Source organism: Bos mutus, chromosome 17 (assembly GCF_027580195.1).
Source record: "Bos mutus isolate GX-2022 chromosome 17, NWIPB_WYAK_1.1, whole genome shotgun sequence".
NCBI lineage: Eukaryota > Metazoa > Chordata > Mammalia > Artiodactyla > Bovidae > Bos > Bos mutus.
Genome location: NC_091633.1, coordinates 37,246,064 through 37,266,876, shown reverse-complemented (window position 1 = coordinate 37,266,876; position 20,813 = coordinate 37,246,064). Strand labels below are relative to the sequence as shown.

Here is a 20,813-nt window from a genome sequence, read left to right as displayed (position 1 = left end):
CAAGTCTTCACAGAGAGACTGAGTCACCTAAGTGCTATTTTCCCTTCTAACTTTTATATTTCAGAAGCCAAATTTGACTGTAATTCTTGTCAGGCATCATCATCACAGAATACTCATAAAAATAATCAGTCCAAATATTTAACATCCCTACAAAAGCATGTTTATGCTATAAGGAGTACCTAGTTACACTTGAAAATAATCTACATGGCTGATGAGATTTCCGTTTAGCCATACACAAAAAATTAAAATTCAGTGATTGTAAAATTTTTGTATGAGTAAATTTAGAGTTTCAAAATGCTAAAATATGAATATAAACATTTATGAAGTATCCTTGTCAAAACATACTAGTAATTATCCAACTCCGACCTTAGGTGAATAAAGAAAATTAATTTAGTGCCACATATATACTCTCCTTTTAATAGGAAAATATTTTCTATATTGTAACAACCAGATACAACTTTTTACTTGCCTGTTGTCACTGTTTCCTTCAGGTCAAGCTGAACCCGCTGCATTTGTGCAAACTGGTGCAAGGCTGATACAGGATTTATCTCTCCACGTTTGTATTTCATTATAAATTCTTTAGGTATTTTTTTCGGTGGAAGGACAGGATTTGAAATAGATGAAAGACCTTTGGAAAGCAATGGTTCTGGAAAATTACCTAAAAATAAATGTTTATGCTTGTCAATTTGGTTAAATTAAATAGAGTAATAAGACAAGCAAAAGCACTAAACCCTTCCCTAAAATGGAAGACAATTCTACACGCACAGTCACATGTGTTTTTCATCAAAAATGTTTCTACTACTAAAGAAGTTTAACCTGTTACGTATATACCTTCTGAAGTACTAAGGCTATTGTGCAAAGTGCTGTTATTGTCAAAGTATAAAGTGATATCAAAGAATCATAGGATTTCAGTGATGTCAAGGTCTTCAGAGGCTAAGTCATTTTTACACATGAGGTCACTGAGGCCTAGAATGTAGTTAGATTTGGTACCAGAACCTAGAGTCTGCTTTCGATTCACTATTTTTACCTTTTAAGTTGAATTCAACTGAATTTTTACTGTGTGTGTCCTGGCTTTACACTTAACACTACAGTGATATGTGGAATATAACCCCTTATAAATCCAGTTCTTTCCTGAAAGGCATAAACACAGACTCACTTCAAAAAGGCAAGACACATTGGAAGTGGTCTTGTGCTCAAGTGGTAAAGAACAATTAAGTGAACAGCCAGGGGAAGCATTTCTACTGGGCTGGGAGTAAAATCCAAGTTTCAGTTGGGACATGGCCACAGGTAAATGGATATATATTCTGGAAACAGTGAAACCAGAAGCTCATCAAAACTGACTGGACATCCCAGAATCTTATAGAACTTAGGCATTATTACAAATGTAAAAGAGTTTGTACCCGTCACTTGAGTAACCTTGGATGCCATGTTTGACAGGCTGTAACTTTCCGAGGAATATCCTGTGGGTGTAGTTACCGTCTGGGCTGATGGCTGAACTGGCAAGTTCTTTTTCAGCATCTGGGCAAAGCTAGGGACCCGAGAACTCTGAAACCAGTCATTGTTTCCAGACATTTTCTCACCTACAAATTGTTAAGAAAATTAGCAGAAAATTTAAAAAGTACTATGTAAACTAAAAAACTTACTCTGAAATAAAAACAACCACATTCCAATACATTCCCATACATGGCCTGTATACACACACACACACTCCCATGACAAGCACTCCCATGATGTCATGACTGCTTTGTGACCAGTTTTATGGTGACAGAACTGTCTCCCAAACCCCTCCCCAAAGCACTTCTACAAGGAGGAAAGGAGGGACGACGTGGTTTTTGGTGAAAAGCCTTTCTCAGGGGTCAGGGGAAAAAAAAAAAAGGAAAAGAAAACAAAAATTTGAGACCCCTCCAGTGGCCACCCGGTTGGCGGCCTCCTGAGCCCCAGCCTAACTCCCACCCACCAGTATTGTCCTTCTTGCCCGGCTGGCCGGACTCCGCTGGCGGGCTACTCTGACCGAGCCGCAGGCCAGGTCGCAGGCCGGGGGCTCGCCGGCCGGCCGCCGACGACGCCGTTGCTTCTTTCTCCCGGCCTCAACCTCTCACTTCAGACGGCTTGGCCCGAGAGCCACGCGGCCAGAAGGGCGTCTTTCAAAAGCCTCCTCGTGGAGTCACCACAGGACCGGGCGGACGCCCCACGCAGGCCTCATCCAATCACCAACCGTCCTTTCGGCCCGCGCTTCCGCCCCCGCGCCTGAGCCAGCGCGTGCCTGCCGAGCTCCAAGGCTTGCGATGCCAAGTGACGCAATGATGTTGGGCGTCGCGCATTGCGCATGTTCAAGGCCTCGAGATACTACAGGTTTTCCGTATGTAGGTAGCTGGGCCCATTGGCCTCTTTGTCTGCTGGGAAAGGCAGATAAGATCACACAGTTCAGCCCCTTCACTCTCCTGCCTGATGCCCTCCACGCACACCTGCCTGGTACTCCTTCCATCCCGACATAGCACTGGAATAGTGCCTCCTTATCTATTATAGGGATCTTCCCTGGTGGCTCAGCCGTAAAGAACCCACCTGCAATGCTGGAGACGCAGGTTTGATCCCTGGGTTGGGAAGATGCCCTGGAGAAGGAAATGGCGGCGCACACCAGTATTCTTGCAGAGAAAATCCCGAGGAGTGAGGAGCCTGGTGGGCTACAGTCGATAGGGCTGCAAAGAATCGGACATGACTGAGCACTTCTATCTATTATAGGATCCCTGAAGGCAGTTCTAGGGTACCTATGTGTGGGTAGTTTCAGGAGACCCTTTGCTTTGTCCACAGTTATACTCTCAGAAGGTACCTGTGGACAAGGTTTGGCCTTATGGTGTGTGTGTTGTTTACAGAAAAAAGCCTCCCTGGACTCTTGGGGAAGCCTCACGTGGAGCCAAATAAGCAACAGTTTCGAAAACTGGTTGGGGCTTGAGAAGCTAATGACTGATACATGCATGACACACACAAAGTGAGTGTCCCCAGTTCTTTGCTCTTGGGAAAGATGAAGAAGGTGCTAATGGAGGTGTTGCTGATAGATCATTGAAAATATTTTAAATAGTATTTTACAAGTATTTCAATAGATCTTGGCAAGTAACCCACAAGGACTTCAAGGGATTGAGGGAGATTGCTATAACAAAATTTAAATTCTCCTCTACTTTTTTATCTGGGAAAGGTTTCTCAAGGGTTAAATCACTTAAAAAGAAAAATAACAGAATTGATGGTATTCTGTATCATTATAGCAAGAAGTAATTTCCATCCACAAATACATGGGCTAATTGGGAGAAAAAATAGCCTCATATCTCTCATTAAGTAATTCATTTTCAATAGAAGCAGCATATTTTTCTTTAGAGATTATCAGATGTGTTGACTCTGATGCTTTGATCAAGTGCTCATTAATAATTTTAATGATAACTCAGTTTAGATTTTTTTCTTAACATTGACAAACTTTTGCCTACAGGAGTTAAAAAATTAAAATGTTGCCAAGAAGTGTGGTCAGGATGGTGATCAAAGCTTAAAAGTACAAAAATAGATTTTAATTAGGACCAAATTTGATTAGGGACATGGAATGGAAATAGAAGCTGAAAAAGTAAAAGGAATGTTGAAAAATTACTCTTAAAGATACAGCATATATAAATGTTTTATTTTGAAATAATTTTAGATTTACAGAATTGTAAAGATAGAGTGCCTCTATATTCTTGCATCCATTTCCCCTAGTGTTATCATCTTACATAGTGTAGTATATTTATCAAAACTTAAGAAGTTAACATTGGTACAGTACTACTATTAACTGTACTGTATACTTTATTTGGATTTCACCAGGATTTTAACTAAAGTCCAGATTCAATCCAGGATACCATGCCATCACATCTCCTTAGTCTTCTGCGGTCTGAAATAGTTTTTCAGTCTTCACTTGTTTTTCATGATTTGATGCTTTGATCCTTTTTCATGATTTTGATATTTTGTGGAATGGGCCTTAGTTTACATTTGCTGATGTTTTCTCTTGGTTAGACTAGAATTAAGGATATTTGGTAAGATGGAGGTGAAGTGCACATCTTGTGGCATATCAAACAGTACATGATATCAGCAACTATTAGTGGTGATGTTATCTTGATGACTTGGCTAAGGTTGTGTCTGTCTGGTGTCTCCACTATGAAGTTACTATTTTCCCTTTTCTATACTCTGTTAGAAGGCAGCAAAGACATGAGGGGAGAGAAATAGAGATCCACCTTCTGGAGAGAGGAGTACCACAGAGTTTGTGGTGTGCTCTGCTAAGTTGCTTCAGTCATTTCTGACTCTTTGCGACCCCATGGACCATATCCAGCCAGGTTCCTCTATCCATGGGATTCTCCAGGCAAGAATACTGGAACGGGCTGCCATGACCTTCTCCAGGAGATCTTCCTGACCCAGGGATCGAACTTGCATCTCTTATATTTCCTACATTGGCAGGCAGGTTCTTTACTACTAGTGCCACCTGGGAAGCCCCAGAGTTTGTGGACATATGTTAAAACCAACATATTAATAAATAATTTGAGGAAGATAATTTGAGGATATGAAAATATCCTGTTTTGCCCTAGAGTGTGATTCACTAATTTTTACTTTGCCTGAGGCAGTTTTTACTGTGGTATTCTTTTTTAAAATGTTTTGAGAGTTAAATTTCTTCTTTTTTATTAAAATATAATTAACACATTGGAGAAGGAAATGGCAACCCACACCAGTATTCTTGCCTGAAGAATCCCATGGACAGAGAAGCCTGGAGGGCTACAGTCCATGGAGTCATAAAAAGTCAGACACGACTGAGTGACTAACACACACAGTTAATACATAACATTAGTTTCATGTGTAAAACATATGTTTTGGTATATGTACATACTGCAGAATGGTCACCACAAGTCTAGTTAACATCACCACATACAGTTATAAATATTTTTTCTTGTGATAAGAACTTTTAAGATCTACTGGGCTTCCTGGTGGCTCAGACGGTAAAGAATCTGCCTGCCATGCAGGAGACCTGGGTTTGATCCCTGAGTTAGGAAGCTCCCCTGGAGAAGGGCATGACAACCCACTCTAGTGTTCTTGCCTAGAGAATTCCATGAACAGAGAAGTCTGGCGAACTACAGTCTATGGGGTTTCAAAGAGTCAGACATGACTGAGTAACTAACACACACACACATCGTAGCAAATACTGTGTGTGACATGCCCAGAACTTATTTATTTTATAACGAGAAGTTTGTACCTTTTGACATGCCCACCCCTTGCCTCTGGCAACCACCAGTTTGTTCTTTGTATTTATGACCTCATTTTTTAAAAATTCCATATGTAGGTGAGATTATACAGTGTTTATATTTCTCTGTCTTATTTCACTTAGCATAAAACCCTCAAGGTCAATCCATGTTGTCACCAATGATAGCATTTTCTTCTTTCTATGGGTGAATAATATTCACTTGTATGTATATATATCACACCTTTATTCAATCCTCCATTAAGGGACATTTAGGTTGTTCCATGCCTTGGCTATGGTAAATAATGCTGCAGTAAACATGAGGGTGCAGATATCTTTTCCAGTTATTGGTTTTATTTCCTTGAGATAAATAACCAGTGGTGGAAATGCTGGATCATATCATAGTTCTATATTTAATTTTTTGTGAACTTCCATACTGTTATCCATCACCACTGAATGGATTTATATTCCCACCAACGGTGTATGAGAGTTCCCTTTTTCTTCACATCCTCACTGACACTTGTTATTGTCTTTTAGATAATAACCGTCCTATCAGATGTTAATTAGTATCTTACTGTGTTTTGATTTGCATTGATTTCCTTGATAATTAGTGATGTTGAGCACCTTTTCATGTACCTTTTGGCCATATGTATACCTTCTTTGGAAAAAAATATGTATTCAGATCTCTCCGTTTTTAAAATCAGATTAGGTTTTTGTTATTGACTTTTATGAGCTTTTTTATATATTTTGGATATTAACCCTTATAGATATACGATTTAAAATTTTTTCTTCATTCCAGAGGTTGCTTTTTCATTTTGTTAATGGCTTCCTTTCCTATGTAGAAACTTTTTAATATGACTTGTTTATTGTAGTCTGACTTGTTTATTTTCACCTTTTACATATGTTTCTATTAGGAGTTTTATGCTTTCGTCTTATGTTCAAGTCTTTAATCCATTTTGAGTTTATTTTTGTGTATGGTGTGAGATAGTCATGTTGTTTCATTTTTTTGGATGGGCCATCCAGTTTTATTGGAAAGACTAATCACACAATTGCACTCATCTCACACGCTAGTAAAGTAATGCTCAAAATTCTCCAGGCCAGGCTTTAGCAATACGTGAACCATGAACTTCCACATGTTCAAGCTGGTTTTAGAAAAGGCAGAGGAACCAGAGATCAAATTGCCAACATCCACTGGATCATGAAAAAGCAAGAGAGTTCCAGAAAAACATCTATTTCTACTTTGTTGACTATGCGAAAGCCTTTGACTGTGTGGATCACAATAAACTGTGGAAAATTCTGAAAGAGATAGGAATACCAGACCACCTGACTTGCCTCTTGAGAAACCTATATGCAGGTCAGGAAGCAACAGTTAGAACTGGACATGGAACAACAGACTGGTTCCAAACAGGAAAAGGAGTACATCAAGGCTATATATTGTCACCCTGCTTATTTAACTTCTATGCAGAGTACATCATGAGAAACGCTGGGCTGGAAGAAGTACAAGCTGGAATCAAGATTGCCGGGAGAAATATCAATAACCTCAGATATGCAGATGACACCACCCTTATGGCAGAAAGTGAAGAGGAACTAAAAAGCCTCTTGATGTAAGTGAAAGAGAAGAGTGAAAAAGTTGGCTTCAGATCAGATCAGATCAGTCACTCAGTCGTGTCCGACTCTTTGCGACCCCATGAATTGCAGCACGCCAGGCCTCCCTGTCTATCACCAACTCCCGGAGTTCACTGAGACTCACGTCCAATGAGTCGGTGATGCCATCCAGCCATCTCATCCTCTGTTGTCCCCTTCTCCTCTTGCCCCCAATCCCTCCCAGCATCAGAGTCTTTTCCAATGAGTCAACTCTTCGCATGAGGTGGCCAAAGTACTGGAGTTTCAGCTTTAGCATCATTCCTTCCAAAGAAATCCCAGGGCTGATCTCCTTCAGAATGGACGGAATGGTTGGATCTCCTTGCAGTCCAAGGGCCTCTCAAGAGTCTTCTCCAACACCACAGTTCAAAAGCATCAATTCTTCAGCACTCAGCCTTCTTCACAGTCCAACTCTCACATCCATACATGACCACAGGAAAAACCATAGCCTTGACTAGATGAACCTTTGTTGGCAAAGTAATGTCTCTGCTTTTGAATATGCTATCTAGGTTGGTCATAACTTTCCTTCCAAGGAGTAAGCGTCTTTTAATTTCATGGCTGCAGTCACCATCTGTAGTGATTTTGGAGCCCAGAAAAATAAAGTCTGCCACTGTTTCCACTGTTTCCCCATCTATTTCCCATGAAGTGATGGGACCGGATGCCATGATCTTCGTTTTCTGAATGTTGAGCTTCAAGCCAACCTTCTCACTCTCCACTTTCATCCTCGTCAAGAGGCTTTTGAGTTCCTCTTCACTTTCTGCCATAAGGGTGGTGTCATCTGCATATCTGAGATTATTGATATTTCTCCGGGCAGTCTTGATTCCAGCTTGTGTTTCTTCCAGTCCAGTGTTTCTCATGATGTACTCTGCATAGAAGTTAAATAAACAGGGTGACAATATACAGCCTAAAGCTCAACGTTCAGAAAACGAAGATCATGGCATCCGGTCCCATCACTTCATGGGAAATAGATGGGGAAACAGTGGAAACAGTATCAGACTTTATTTTTCTGGGCTCCAAAATCACTGCAGATGGTGACTGCAGCCATGAAATTAAAATACACTTACTCCTTGGAAGGAAAGTTATGACCAACCTAGATAGCATATTGAAAAGCAGAGACATTACTTTGCCAACAAAGGTTCATCTAGTCAAGGCTATGGTTTTTCCAGTGGTCATGTATGGATGTGAGAGTTGGACTGTGAAGAAAGCTGAGTGCCGAAGAATTGATGCTTTGAACTGTGGTGTTGGAGAAGACTTTTGAGAGTCCTTGGACTGCAAGGATGTCCAGCCAGTCCATCCTAAAGATCAGTCCTGGGTGTTCATTGGAAGGACTGATGCTGAAGCTGAAACTCCAGTACTTTGGCCACCTCATGCAAAGAGTTGACTCATTGGAAAAGACCCTGATGCTGGGAGGGATTGGGGGCAGAAGGAGAAGGGGATGACAGAGGATGAGATGGCTGGATGGCATCACTGACTCAATGGAGGTGAGTCTGAGTGAAGTCTGGAAGTTGGTGATGGACAGGAAGGCCTGGCGTGCTGTGATTCATGGGGTCGCAAAGAGTTGCATAGGACTGAGCAACTGAACTGAACTGAGTCATTGTATAATCTTGGCTCATTTGTCATAAATTAATTGACCACAAATTCATGGGTTTATTTCTGTGCTCTCTGGTCTACTCCGTTGATCCATGCATCTGTTTTGTGCCAGTGCCATATTGTTTTGACTACCATAGTTTATAGTATAAAGTTAGGAAGTGTGATGCCTCTGGCTTTGTTCTTTCTCAGGATTGCCTTGGCTATTTAGGTGGTTTTGTTGTTGCACACAAATTTTAGTATTGCTTGCCTTCTTTTAAAAATGTCATTGGAAATTTGAGAGGGATTGCATTGAATCTTGTCGATTGCTTGAGTAATATGGACATATTACCAACATTAATTTTTTCAATCCATGAGACTGGACTATTTCCACACAAATATTTATTTGTGTCATCTTCAGTTTCTTTTATTAGTGTCTACAGTTTTTAGTGTATATATTTTTCAACTTCTTAGATCGTTTCTTCCTAGGTAATTTATTCTTTTTTGATCCAATTTTAAATGGGATTGTTTCTTCTCTTCCTGATAATTCTTTATTAGTGTATATGAATGCACCAGATTTTTGTATACTGATTTTATATCCAGCAACTTGTACGTTTTGTGAATGCAAGCCCTATTGGCTTTCATTACTAGATGTTTTGGGAGTTCGTATCTCAGGTGCAGGTCTTGAAATTGCCAGATGGGGCATTCAGACCTTTTGCTCCTCAGGGGGAAGCTCGGAATCATGAGTTTCCTATGGATTGTGGGTCACCACACTAAGGGTGGAGTTTTCAGCAAGATTGTGTCTCATCTGCTCCTACCTGTGTTGATTCGGGGTTTTTTAGATTGCCCATTGCGTAGGAGTCTCTTAGCTATAGTTTTGTGGTTTCTTTCAGAGGAAATTTTTCTATATGTAGCTGTACATTCGGTGTGTCTGTGGGAGGAGGTAAGCTCAGGCTCTTCCTACTTCACTATCTTGAACCAGAATTTCTACTGTGGGGTTCCAATGGTAATTTTCTGTTTCTCTCATTCCTTTCATATTTGTTATTTGAAATTCATTTTAAGAAAAAATTCTTCCCCTTACATGCTAGTGTGGGGCCACTGATATTTATTATTTGAGTATACTCCAATACTGTTATTTTGTTGCTCACATTATTCCAGCACTGGGATCTCTTTCATTGTAGTCTCCTGTACCCTTTTGACATCTTCCTATTTTTAAAAAGTATTTATTTATTTTCTGGAACTATAATATGCTTCTATTTTCCATCCCTTAGACTTAAAATTGGCCATTTTTCCAGGAACCCCTGGTTATTTTTATTGGATGATAGTGATAAACTAACATCTTAGAGCTAGTTGTACTTGTTGCTTTATGTTTCATTGCTTCCAAAGTGCCATTGCTTCTATGCTTGCACAGAGAACAGTATGTTAAGTTTAGCATATGAATACTGTAGAGATGCAGTATGATGTTTTGGGCCCCATTTTTTTAAGTGATTAAAATTTTGACACAGCTGAAGATTGATAAATTTTAGGTGAGATTTACCTGATTGAGGCTCTGGGACAGATAATTCACATAATTTGCATTATTTTCAGTGAATTACACAGTAAAAAGTTTAATTTAGTGTTTAAGGCATTTTAGTATAATTTACATGATCTTTTATTTCAAAACTATATGAGTATTGCTATATGATTTTCATAAACTGCCTTAGATTTAATATTATGGAAATATTACTATTTATATTAAAAAACAAATGATTCAGTGCCACTGTGTAAGTGAAAATACACCATGTTTTAAATCCTTGCTTTCACATTTCTGACATACTGATATAAAGTTAACTAAACATCAAATGGCCAGAATATACTGTGTGATTTAAAGGACATTTTGGGAACTGTTAAACTATAGTACTTTGATCCTTCATACTTGACATGATTGTCTTTTTATTTGACAAGGAAAACCATGGGAATTGGGTGGGATAGTGAATTCCCCATCTCATACTCGACACCATCGTTAACCAAGTTGTACAAGCTGAAAACCCAGGAGCAAGGCCATAGCGTAAGGTTGTGAATGAGGACACCAAGCCAAGGGGGCAAGTGGGGCTCAAGTCCACCTTCACTTTGCTAACCAAGCTGTATGGCCTTGGTTTGGGTCTTCTTTGGCCTAAAGAACAAATGTTATTTCTAACTTATCTAATTAACATAATTTTCTTGGCTATCTCCAGGAACTATCACTGACTCCTTTCCTTGAGACTCCCTCTGAGTCTCGATTTATTTGCAAAATAAGCAGGTTATCATCTACTTCACACAGTTGTTGGGAGGAATCCATTAATTGGTAGATAGAAACAGTTTAGCACTATACCTGTTACCCAGTAAATGCTTGGTATTATTTTGTCTCATATATGAATAAGCACTGAAATTTTAAAGGTTAACTTTTAAATGTTTGTCACAATTTAACATATAAACTTCTAAGACAGAAGTTAAATAGGTGGTAGAACCCTCATTTTAAATGGTCATATGGTGGTTGGATATTTCTTGTACCACCCATTCCATGTCAGTTGCCTTCAGTTAGTGTTTCAGATGATTGGGGCTCCTTATTCAGTGGAATAATCTGTCAGGAACTATGGAGGATTTCTGGTTTTACTGTGCAGTACTTGAAAACTTTAAAGTTAGCCTGCCTCAACTTCATGGATGTTGGCAGAACACATGAGATTCATGAGTCAGTGATAAAGGACTTTTTTATTCACAGTGTGGGTATCAGCATGTCTGAATGTTTCTCCTTGTCCCCAAGTCCCATGGAAGCAGCACGTATAGGTCCAGATGAATGCTGCACACACAGTGAGGTGGTGTTACAAGAGAAGAACTTAAAAGTTAAAATAGAATTATGAATAGTTAATTCATATTGAAAGTGAAAGTCTCTCAGTCATGTCCAACTCTTTGAGACCCCATGACTATATAATCCATGGACTTCTCCAGGCCAGAATACTGGAGTTGGTAGCCTTTCCCTTCTCCAGGAGATCTTCCCAACCCAGGGATTGAACCTAGGTCTCCTGCATTGCAAATGGATTCTTTACCAGCTGAGCCACAAGGGAAGCCCAAGAATGCTGGAGTGGGTAGCCTATCCCTTCTCCAGAGGATCTTCCCAACCCAGGAATTGAACCGGAGTCTCCTTCATTGCAGGTGGATTCTTTACCAACTGAGAAAAAGTCTTAATTTTTTATGACAAAGGAGACCTTGAATCTTCCAGGGCTGTAGGTAAATCTGCCCTTTGCTCTGGGGCTGAGTAGCATCTCTATTTTCCAGAGTTGTTTGCTGTACAAATATCATTGAAAATACAGTTCTGAACAGAGAACGTAAGAGTCTTGCTTGCAAAATGTGGAAATGTGGGCGACACACTGAGAATATCTTCCAAGATAATCTTTCTTTCTGAGAGATGTGAGTGCTAACAGAGATGCCTGTGGTTGCTATACTCTGCCACTCATTTAGAGGCACTAATAGGGTTTGCCTTGGAGTGATCTATGTTGCCCCCATTTGTAGCAGCAACCCTATTTCCCCACAATTATTAATAAAACAATCAGTTCTGTACCCAGTACCTTTTCTAGTTCAACCAATTGGCATCTTAAAACCCAAATAACTAGGTGGCATCCTCAGATGCTAATTTAATGAGACTGCTGTGTGTTCATCATGGAAACATTCCTCCCTTGGATACTGAGAGCTGTTTTCAGTGGAATTGGATGAAGGTATACATTTTGAAGGTGCTTGTTCGGTATAATAGTGAAAGGAGATACTTTATATTTCAACTCTGTTATCAGATCTATATCTTCTGAGAGGTAACAGTATGAGACACTGAACACAAGTTTAAAACATCTACTACATTGTGTAGGGTACCACCCCAGCTATATATGTTTCTTAGATTGAGAAATCACTGGATCTTCAATAGGCTAGTCTACCATTCTAAGTCCAGCTGCATATGGGTAATGATAAAACTAGTGAAACCCATGGGCATCAGCTTTCTTTCATTGTAAGGTAGGTAAATTTTCATTCTGTTAAAAAAATGAATAAACCTGTTAACAAGACACTAATATTAAAGTAGTACTAACAATAATAATAGTAAAGTATTTAAAAAGAAAACTATTATGCTTAAGATCAATAAATAACCTGCTTCCTCCTCTCCAAAGGTTGAAATTCATTGAGACATATATCAGAGTTATGGATATTAAAAGCCAGCTTTATTGCCTAATGAGTCTAAAGTAGAAAATGTGCTCAGCTGTCTGGCCAAATGGGGTTGCTGTCACTCTCTAAATACACAAACTTCCTTGTTCTAGTAACACAAACTGGACAAACCCAACTTGCTTGCCCCTTACAGTACGCACAAGGGAGGAAATCAGAATTGCATCCTCCTTGCAAACAGGCTGGCTTCAGAAGGTGAAATGAGAATAGGCTTAGCTCATTTTCTTACCTCTAGAGCACCCAAATGGATTAGGTCACTTCTGGGGAGTAGTGAACACCAAGTTGGGAGAGAAATTGGGTTATTATATTCTGGAAAGGCACTTAGTGGAAACATGAAGCCTAGGGAAAGGAGCTTATCAAAGAGGTAGTTTAGCCATTTGTCTATCCTGTACCACTTTACTTGGCAGTTGACTTGATTACCTGATTGATCAACCTGTATTCATTCTGAGCACTCAAGCTTTCTTGTTACCTCCTGTTACCCGCCCCCCGCCCCCCGCCCATATCTAGACCACTGGGTATACACCTAATGACCAGGGTCTTCTTGCCATCATCCTCGACAGCATTTTCTCTCTCTTTGGCATTATTTTTTTTTTTAAGAGCATTTCACTTCAGAAATGCCTCCCAACATCTGATGGTTCTTTGAGAGCTTTGCTAGGGCTTATCACATATCATTGCCTGAAAAAACTGTTTGAACTTGAGTTCAGAGCCTTTCCTGGGCTTTGAGTTGCTCAGCTCTGACCTACACAGGTAAAGCAGACAAAATTCACAAATCCAGAACTTACTGAGTACTGGGCTCAGTTGAGGGCTATCTGTCCGTCTATTTAAGGATATTCTATGCTTGAGGTCCCAAATGGAAACAACAAAAAGAGATTCTCAACTGACCTTAGAGTATGTGCTAGAGACAAAGGGAGATGGGTAACTAGCTCTCACTGTGTGAAGGGCATAGCATTCCAAGTACGGTGCTACCAGTAGTTTTAACATAGCTTATAAGCCCATGCAGGCAAGCAGGTTTATTCCACTAAACTTTAGAAGACACCATTCCTTAGTGAGGATAGAGAAAGTTAGAGCAATTCTGTTTAGCATACTCCATGGACTGAGGTCACTGAATTATTAATGTTCTGTAAGAAGTATAGCAATTGAGAGGTTGTGTTTAGAAATTCTTACAGTAGTCTGTAGAACATAACACTAATAGTAAAACTGAATCTAAAAGTTTAAAATTTGAGCTTTCATTTCATATGTTCTTGAATATTGTATAAAATGTTTTCAAATAATTGATTTTTACTGTATTTTACAGGTATTGCTTTGGTAGTTTAGACTGTTACTGCAGATCTGTATTTGGTGTTTCAAATAGGTAATTTAAAAAATGGTTCTTTAGATAGTTTGTGAATCCTTTTAATATTGTTACATCATTGGAATTTTATAGAAAATCTAGATGTATAATGTGATTTACTAGACTAGGGTAAGGTACATGATACTCAAAATATAATTTTGGCAGACTGCCTGGAAACCGTTATCTACATAGAGCTGTATCATGCTTTTTTGATTCAAGAATAAATACTAGAGATTGTTCTTTTTTTTTTTAATAATTGCATACTATTTCACTAAGTGGGCCATTTAATCTGTCTTCTATTGATGGACATTTGAATTGTTTCCAATCATTTATGAAGAATACTGCAGTGAATATTCTTACATAATTATTTCACACATAATAAAGAATGCCCAGTAATGAAAGAGACTATTCAAGAAGAGATTATATGTCTTTAATAGCTCTTGCCTAATTGTCCTCCATTGGGGTTGTGCCAATTTACATTCCTACTAGCAGTGTCCCCCAAAATATGTTTTTCTTGTAGTTTTGTCCAGTAAAGCCACAGGAATTTTGAAAAGTCTTCGATTTATAGTCCCCTTTTTATGGGCTTCTCAGGTGGCTCAGCAATAAAGAATCCATGTGCATGAGACTCGGGTTTAGTCACTGGATCAGGAAGATCCCCTGGAGGAGGAAATGGCAGCTTGCTCCAGTATTCTTGCCTGGGAAATCCCATGGACAGAGGAGGTTGGTGGGCTACAGTCCACGGGGTGGTAAAGAGTCAGACACTACTGAACATGCACACAGCTCCAGCAGCAGCTTTCTTTTTAAAGCATTATCACAGTAGGGGCCAGAAACAGAGTTTATACTTGTCATTTTTGGTAATCTCAATATCAACATAAGAACCATGGGAAATTTTTAACATTTAGAACTTACTACTAGCACACTGTTTCTTTGAAGCAGAGAGTTAATACTTGAAGTGCAATTCAAGGACCTGATTTTAAAATTTTTTACTTGTTTTATAAAGTAACTATCTTAGATACTTCTCTGGTAAGCTTGACCAATAGCAATAATATACATGTATAGCTCCCAATGCTAGAAGTGCCAAGTGGGAAACAGAGATCAGGAAAATGATGCATAAGATGGTTTGGGGAAATACAAAATTATAACTCTAGACACTAGGGTTTTAGTTCTGCTACTGAATTGCTGTGTGACCATGCATAGCACTTCTTAATTCTCCCACCAACGCTTATCATACATACGTATCTACATACATACCTGCACACACATACCCGTGGCTAAGTGTCTTGACTCTTGAGTTGTTTTTTAATCTGTCAGAGAAAAGAAGCACAAAAGTCTGCACCAGAGGCTTTCTTGAGGTGTTTTCTAGCTCATGGTACTTCAGTTCTACTGTTGATCCAACTAACTGTATTTCAAAAATTGGCTAGATTTCAAACCTGAGTTGTGATTAATAGTATTATAGCTACCTTTGAATGTTATATTTTGCTATTCCTTTACAATTTTTTATTTATTATATGTATAGTATACAAATTCATATACACAAAGAATACATATAAATGTATAAAGAACACAGTATAATAGAAGAGCTGTGTACTCACCAGTAGCTTAGCAGAACAATACCTAGTATTTCTGAAGCCTCTGCTATGCCTCTCCCAGAGCTAATTTTTATAAGTATTATTTTTCATGAAATAATTAACTGACACAGTAACTGACACAGGAGGGGCATCTATTAGTTGTAAAAATAAACCATAAAAGGAAGAAAAATCTCAAACAACTATAGACTGAAATCAATTATTGTGACTTTATTACAATAGTTACAAACAATACTTTAGTGGTATTTATTCATATCACAGTTACTCAAACTATATACAATAAGTATTTATACAAGTCTACATTTAAAATAAAAAAGAAAAAGCAATTAATGTCCAAAAAAATACCCCTCACAGTATCAACAAGATTTTTTCTAAAGTTATGGCCAATAACAAAGGAAATTCACAGTTATTCTGAAAATATTTTAAAGATGCAGGAATCATATTGCACATAATATAATTATAAACCTTACTGAACAGATTTGTATATTTTAATCTAGTTTTTCACAAAATTTATATTATCATGCAATACTTCACTGTGTACAGAATGGTGGAACTAGAACAAACAGGTTAAGTTACAAACTTAATATAATGGCCACAAAATTAAATTTTTTAAAGTTATATTTAAAATAATTTTATTATACAAACCCACCCACCCCAACACTCCAGTGTAATAAAGCTTAACGGACAGAATCAAAGTTTGTTCACAGATTAAGTTACTTTTTTAGTGTTCTTCTTTGTCTTTTCCTTTCTTTTCCTTTTCATCCTGTAGTGCAGTACCGAGTTTTTTAATAAGAACTGACAGAACCTTGTCCAGTGGATCCATGACTCCTCTTTGAAGCCATTTAGGAATAGTAGTCCTGGCATGATGAAAGCCCAATTTTTGAAGAATATAATCAACGCCTACTGGATCAATTTTTCTTCCAGTCCAAGAAATTAATCTAAAATAATTATAAATCATTATTATTAATGAAGTCCTGAAGGCAGGTTCAGGAACATCACTAAGCCTCCACGGTATGCTCAAGAAAAATATTTTCAGTAGATACAACTGATTATCTAACCTATAATTCCTAGATTCACTATAACAGCACTCAAAAAATGTGTGAGCCTACACAGCAATGGAGTTTAGTGTATTTCATTGTGATTAATTTAGTTTAGGCCTCACGTTATGTGGTCTTCTTAAAACCTTTAAAGGACACCTTTAACTCAAAGATGTTGATTAACTTTATGGGGGCGGGGGAAATCCTTTCATGATGTACATGTATATCCAATTATGACGTTATATCATTAAAATATCTATTTTCTCAATTATACTTCAATAAAGCTGGGGGGAAAAAAGACTAAAATTTACTGTTTGCTATGTGCTAAACATCTTTGAAGAAGAACCATATTTCCTTCCATATAGAAGAACAGCATTAATGGAATATTCCTGGTCTTTCTCTGCCCCCTTACTGATGGTTTATCTACTTGGCAAATTAACAGAGGAAATGAGTAGGGTAATTAAGTACCCCCCTCACCACCTACTCTTTCGGAGCCATTTGTCTTAAACTGTTCTTCCATGCCAGAGATTTTTCAAGAACAGGTCCCCAGATAGTTAGCTCAAGACTGTTTATGGCTGCCTGTAACTAGGTGAGAAAGCAGGTCTGCTGACTGCACAACTCTAGCATCCCTCTGCCCCCAACCCCAACCCCAAGCCCCCTGAGCTCTGTATCATTGAGACCCTGTAGGTAAGTCCAAACCTGGACTTTGTAATAGAAAGACACTGTTGCCTGACACTAAACAACATTCTCTTATCAGCTTTATCAGTATTAAAGGTGTCATTTTGATTTCTAGCTGCATCTCACTATTTCAGTTGATCCTGAACTTAGGTAGGGAAAAAGAGGGTATTAATCATTAGTCTGCTAAAACTGTTAACAGTTATAAGCATTTTGCATTAGTTAACTCATGTAACCATTGTAACAACCGTATAAGGTAGGTAATACCATTTTCCAAAATCTTCACATGAGGCAGCTAAGACAGTTAGATCCTTTGGCCCAGGTCACTCAGCCACTATGCTATATAGCTGAGCTTAGAGCAGAGCTTTTTAACCACATTCTCCACTACTATATCATATAACTTAACTAGTCTCTTGATAGTTTTCTAAAGAAGAAAAGTAAATGTTTATGGCAAATTTAACTATTTTTATTCTCATTTTAAATTAAAAGATAAGTCAATTTCACTATATTTGATATTTATATATACTAGTTTTTTGCACTAGGACCTTTGTAGTATCTTAATATTTCTCCTGAGTATTGACACTGTTAATATTTCTCATAGGGATATGTGTTATTAATACCAAAGTGCTTTTATTTGGTTTCCACAAATTCTATTAAATACAGATAACTAACATGAAATATGTATTATGTAATTCTGGTTATAATTGTTAATTAGCAGTGTGATAATATATTGATTGGGAATTATTCTAGGAATGAAGCTGTACTATCACACCACATCAGAAAAGCAAAAAGTCAGCAGCTGTAGAGGTTGTAAGTGATTAACATGAAAATATTTGTTCGTAAACCACATTTAACCTACTGAATTATTTATAACCTTTTTCTCATAATAATCTCATAGGAAATAGGTAAAAATATACACCCATTACTTACCTAAGAGTGGGTTCTAGATGCCATGTTTTGCACATAAAATCTCTCCAGTCCACAGTAGTGTAAGTAATGCTGTCTTCTCTGTCTTTGTCAGAGGAATTTTCATCATGAATGATAACTGGACTTTTCTGTCCTGGTCGAGTAGATAAAATCCGAGGTGGAAAAATGGCTATAATGAAAATCACATGTTAATACTGCAAATATGTATTACAAATTTATTTTAAATCACTATATGAACAAAGTAATTGGCTCTATTTTTATTTATGAACTGGCCAAAGCCTCATTTAATTACATTTCTTAAAAAGTATTATTCAGAACTATGATTAAATATCCCCTTATAAAAAAAAAAGTAGTATTTTAAAATAAGCCATAGATAAGTGCCAATTTTTGGTATTTCTTGGAGAAAGACAATATCAAAGTTATTTAAATAGCTCTACTGAGATAAAATTCACTCATTTCAAGTGTATACTTCAATGGTTTTTAATGTTAATGGCTATATATATATTATATATATATATATTTGAACAGTGGTACTAACATAGGAGTTTTTAGGTAAGCAGTTTTTTTTCACTCTTCATAGTTGAGTACTCAAATGCTTTATGAAAAATGAAGACAACATAAAAGATATATTTAAAATAAAATTGGAGACAAAGGTAGCTTACATATGATCTTTAATAAATACAGTATGATGTCTATAGGGCACAGATTTTAAACACACAAATTGGGCATAAAATATTATGAAATATGGTATGTATTATGTACCTCTGGTTATAACTGTTAACTAGCAGTGTGAGAGAAGGAAATGGCAACCCACTCCAGTGTTCTTGCCTGGAGAATCCCAAGGACGGGGAGCCTGGTGGGCTTCAACCATGGGGTCGCACAGAGTCGGACACGACTGAAGTGCCTTAGCAGCAGCAGCAGCAGCAGTGTGATGGAGAAGGCAATGGCACCCTACTCCAGTACTCTTGCCTGGAAAATCCCATGGGCGGAGGAGCCTGGTGGGCTTCAACCATGGGGTTGCTAAGAGTTGGACACGACTGAGCGACTTCACTTTCACTTTTCACTTTCATGCATTGGAGGAAATGGCAACCCACTCCAGTGTTCTTGCCTGGAGAATCCCAGGGATGGGGGAGCCTGGTGGGCTGCCGTCTATGGGGCTGCACAGAGTCGGACACGACTGAAGTGACTTAGCAGCAGCAGCAGTGTGATAATATATTGATTGGGAATTAATCTAGGAATGAAGCTGTACTATTATACCACATCAGAATACAGATGTCTTCAGTTATTGCTGTTCTGTTGCTCTGCTTTTGTTTATTGTGGTGGACACAGTATAATTAATCTTGATGTTCTGGAAATATGTTGATTCTGCTCTAAACATGCTGTAAAGAATTTTCTAAGGCATGTTTATATTTATTTTGGCCAAAACAACTTGCTTTAATTTTTAAAAGCAAAACAACTTAAAGCTATTAAAATATTTTTATTTATAATTAAAATCCCCATCAGATCAGATCAGATCAGTCGCTCAGTTGTGTCCAACTCTTTGCGACCCCAAGAATCGCAGCACACCAGGCCTCCCTGTCCATCACCAACTCCCGGAGTTCACTCAGACTCACGTCCATTGAGTCAGTGATGCCATCCAGCCATCTCATCCTCTGTCATCCCCTTCTCCTCTAGCCCCCAATCCCTCCCAGCATCAGAGTCTTTTCCAATCAGTCAACTCTTTGCATGAGGTGGCCAAAGTACTGGAGTTTCAGCTTCAGCATCAGTCCTTCCAATGAACACCCAGGACTGATCTTTAGGATGGACTGGCTGGACCTCCTTGCAGTCCAAGGGACTCTCAAGAGTCTTCTCCAATGCCACAGTTCAAAAGCATCAATTCTTCAGCGCTCAGCCTTCTTCACAGTCCAACTCTCACATCCATACATGACCACAGGAAAAACCATAGCCTTGACTAGATGAACCTTTGTTGGCAAAGGAATGTCTCTGCTTTTGAATATGCTATCTAGGTTGGTCATAACTTTCCTTCCAAGGAGTAAGCGTCTTTTAATTTCATGGCTGCAGTGATTTTGGAGCCCAGAAAAATAAAGTCTGACACTGTTTCCACTGTTTCCCCATCTATTTCCCATGAAGTGATGGGACCGGATGCCATGATCTTCGTTTTCTGAATGTTGAGCTTTAAGCCAACTTTTTCACTCTCCACTTTCACTTCCATCAAGAGGCTTTTGAGTTCCTCTTCACTTTCTGCCATAAGGGTGGTGTCATCTGCATATCTGACATTATGGATATTTCTCCTGGCAATCTTGATTCCAGCTTGTGTTTCTTCCAGTCCAGCGTTTCTCATGATGTACTCTGCATATAAGTTAAATAAACAGGGTGACAATATACAGCCTTGACGTACTCCTTTTCCTATGTGGAACCAGTCTGTTGTTCCATGTTCAGTTCTAACTGTTGCTTCCTGAACTGCATACAAATTTCTCAAAAGGCAGGTGAGGTGGTCTGGTGTTTGCATGCCTTTCAGAATTTTCCACAGTTTATGTGATCCACACAGTCAAAGGCTTTGGCATAGTCAATAAAGAGGAAATAGATGCTTTTCTGGA

The 20,813-nt window shown here is 38.5% G+C and overlaps 2 protein-coding genes across 10 annotated transcripts in view; both read right to left on the bottom strand.

Annotated features, from left to right (window-relative positions):
* Positions 1-2,158, bottom strand: part of ADAD1 (adenosine deaminase domain containing 1) — an 87,628-nt gene extending 85,470 nt beyond the window's left edge. For all 3 annotated transcript variants that reach the window (XM_070385611.1, XM_070385612.1, XM_005908341.3), the window contains exons 1-3: positions 1,958-2,158; positions 1,401-1,580; positions 470-658 (exon numbers count right to left, since the gene is read on the bottom strand). In XM_070385611.1, the coding sequence (XP_070241712.1) occupies positions 470-658; positions 1,401-1,572 (361 nt within the window). In that variant the 5' untranslated portion in view covers positions 1,573-1,580; positions 1,958-2,158. The remainder of the gene's footprint in view (positions 1-469; positions 659-1,400; positions 1,581-1,957) is intronic.
* A 13,594-nt stretch (positions 2,159-15,752) lies between these two features.
* The window catches only part of BLTP1 (bridge-like lipid transfer protein family member 1), a 195,263-nt gene continuing 190,202 nt past the window's right edge, over positions 15,753-20,813 (bottom strand). For all 7 annotated transcript variants that reach the window (XM_070386473.1, XM_070386477.1, XM_070386476.1 and 4 more), the window contains 2 exons: positions 18,220-18,385; positions 15,753-16,515 (listed from right to left, as the gene is read on the bottom strand). In XM_070386473.1, the coding sequence (XP_070242574.1) occupies positions 16,299-16,515; positions 18,220-18,385 (383 nt within the window). In that variant the 3' untranslated portion in view covers positions 15,753-16,298. The remainder of the gene's footprint in view (positions 16,516-18,219; positions 18,386-20,813) is intronic.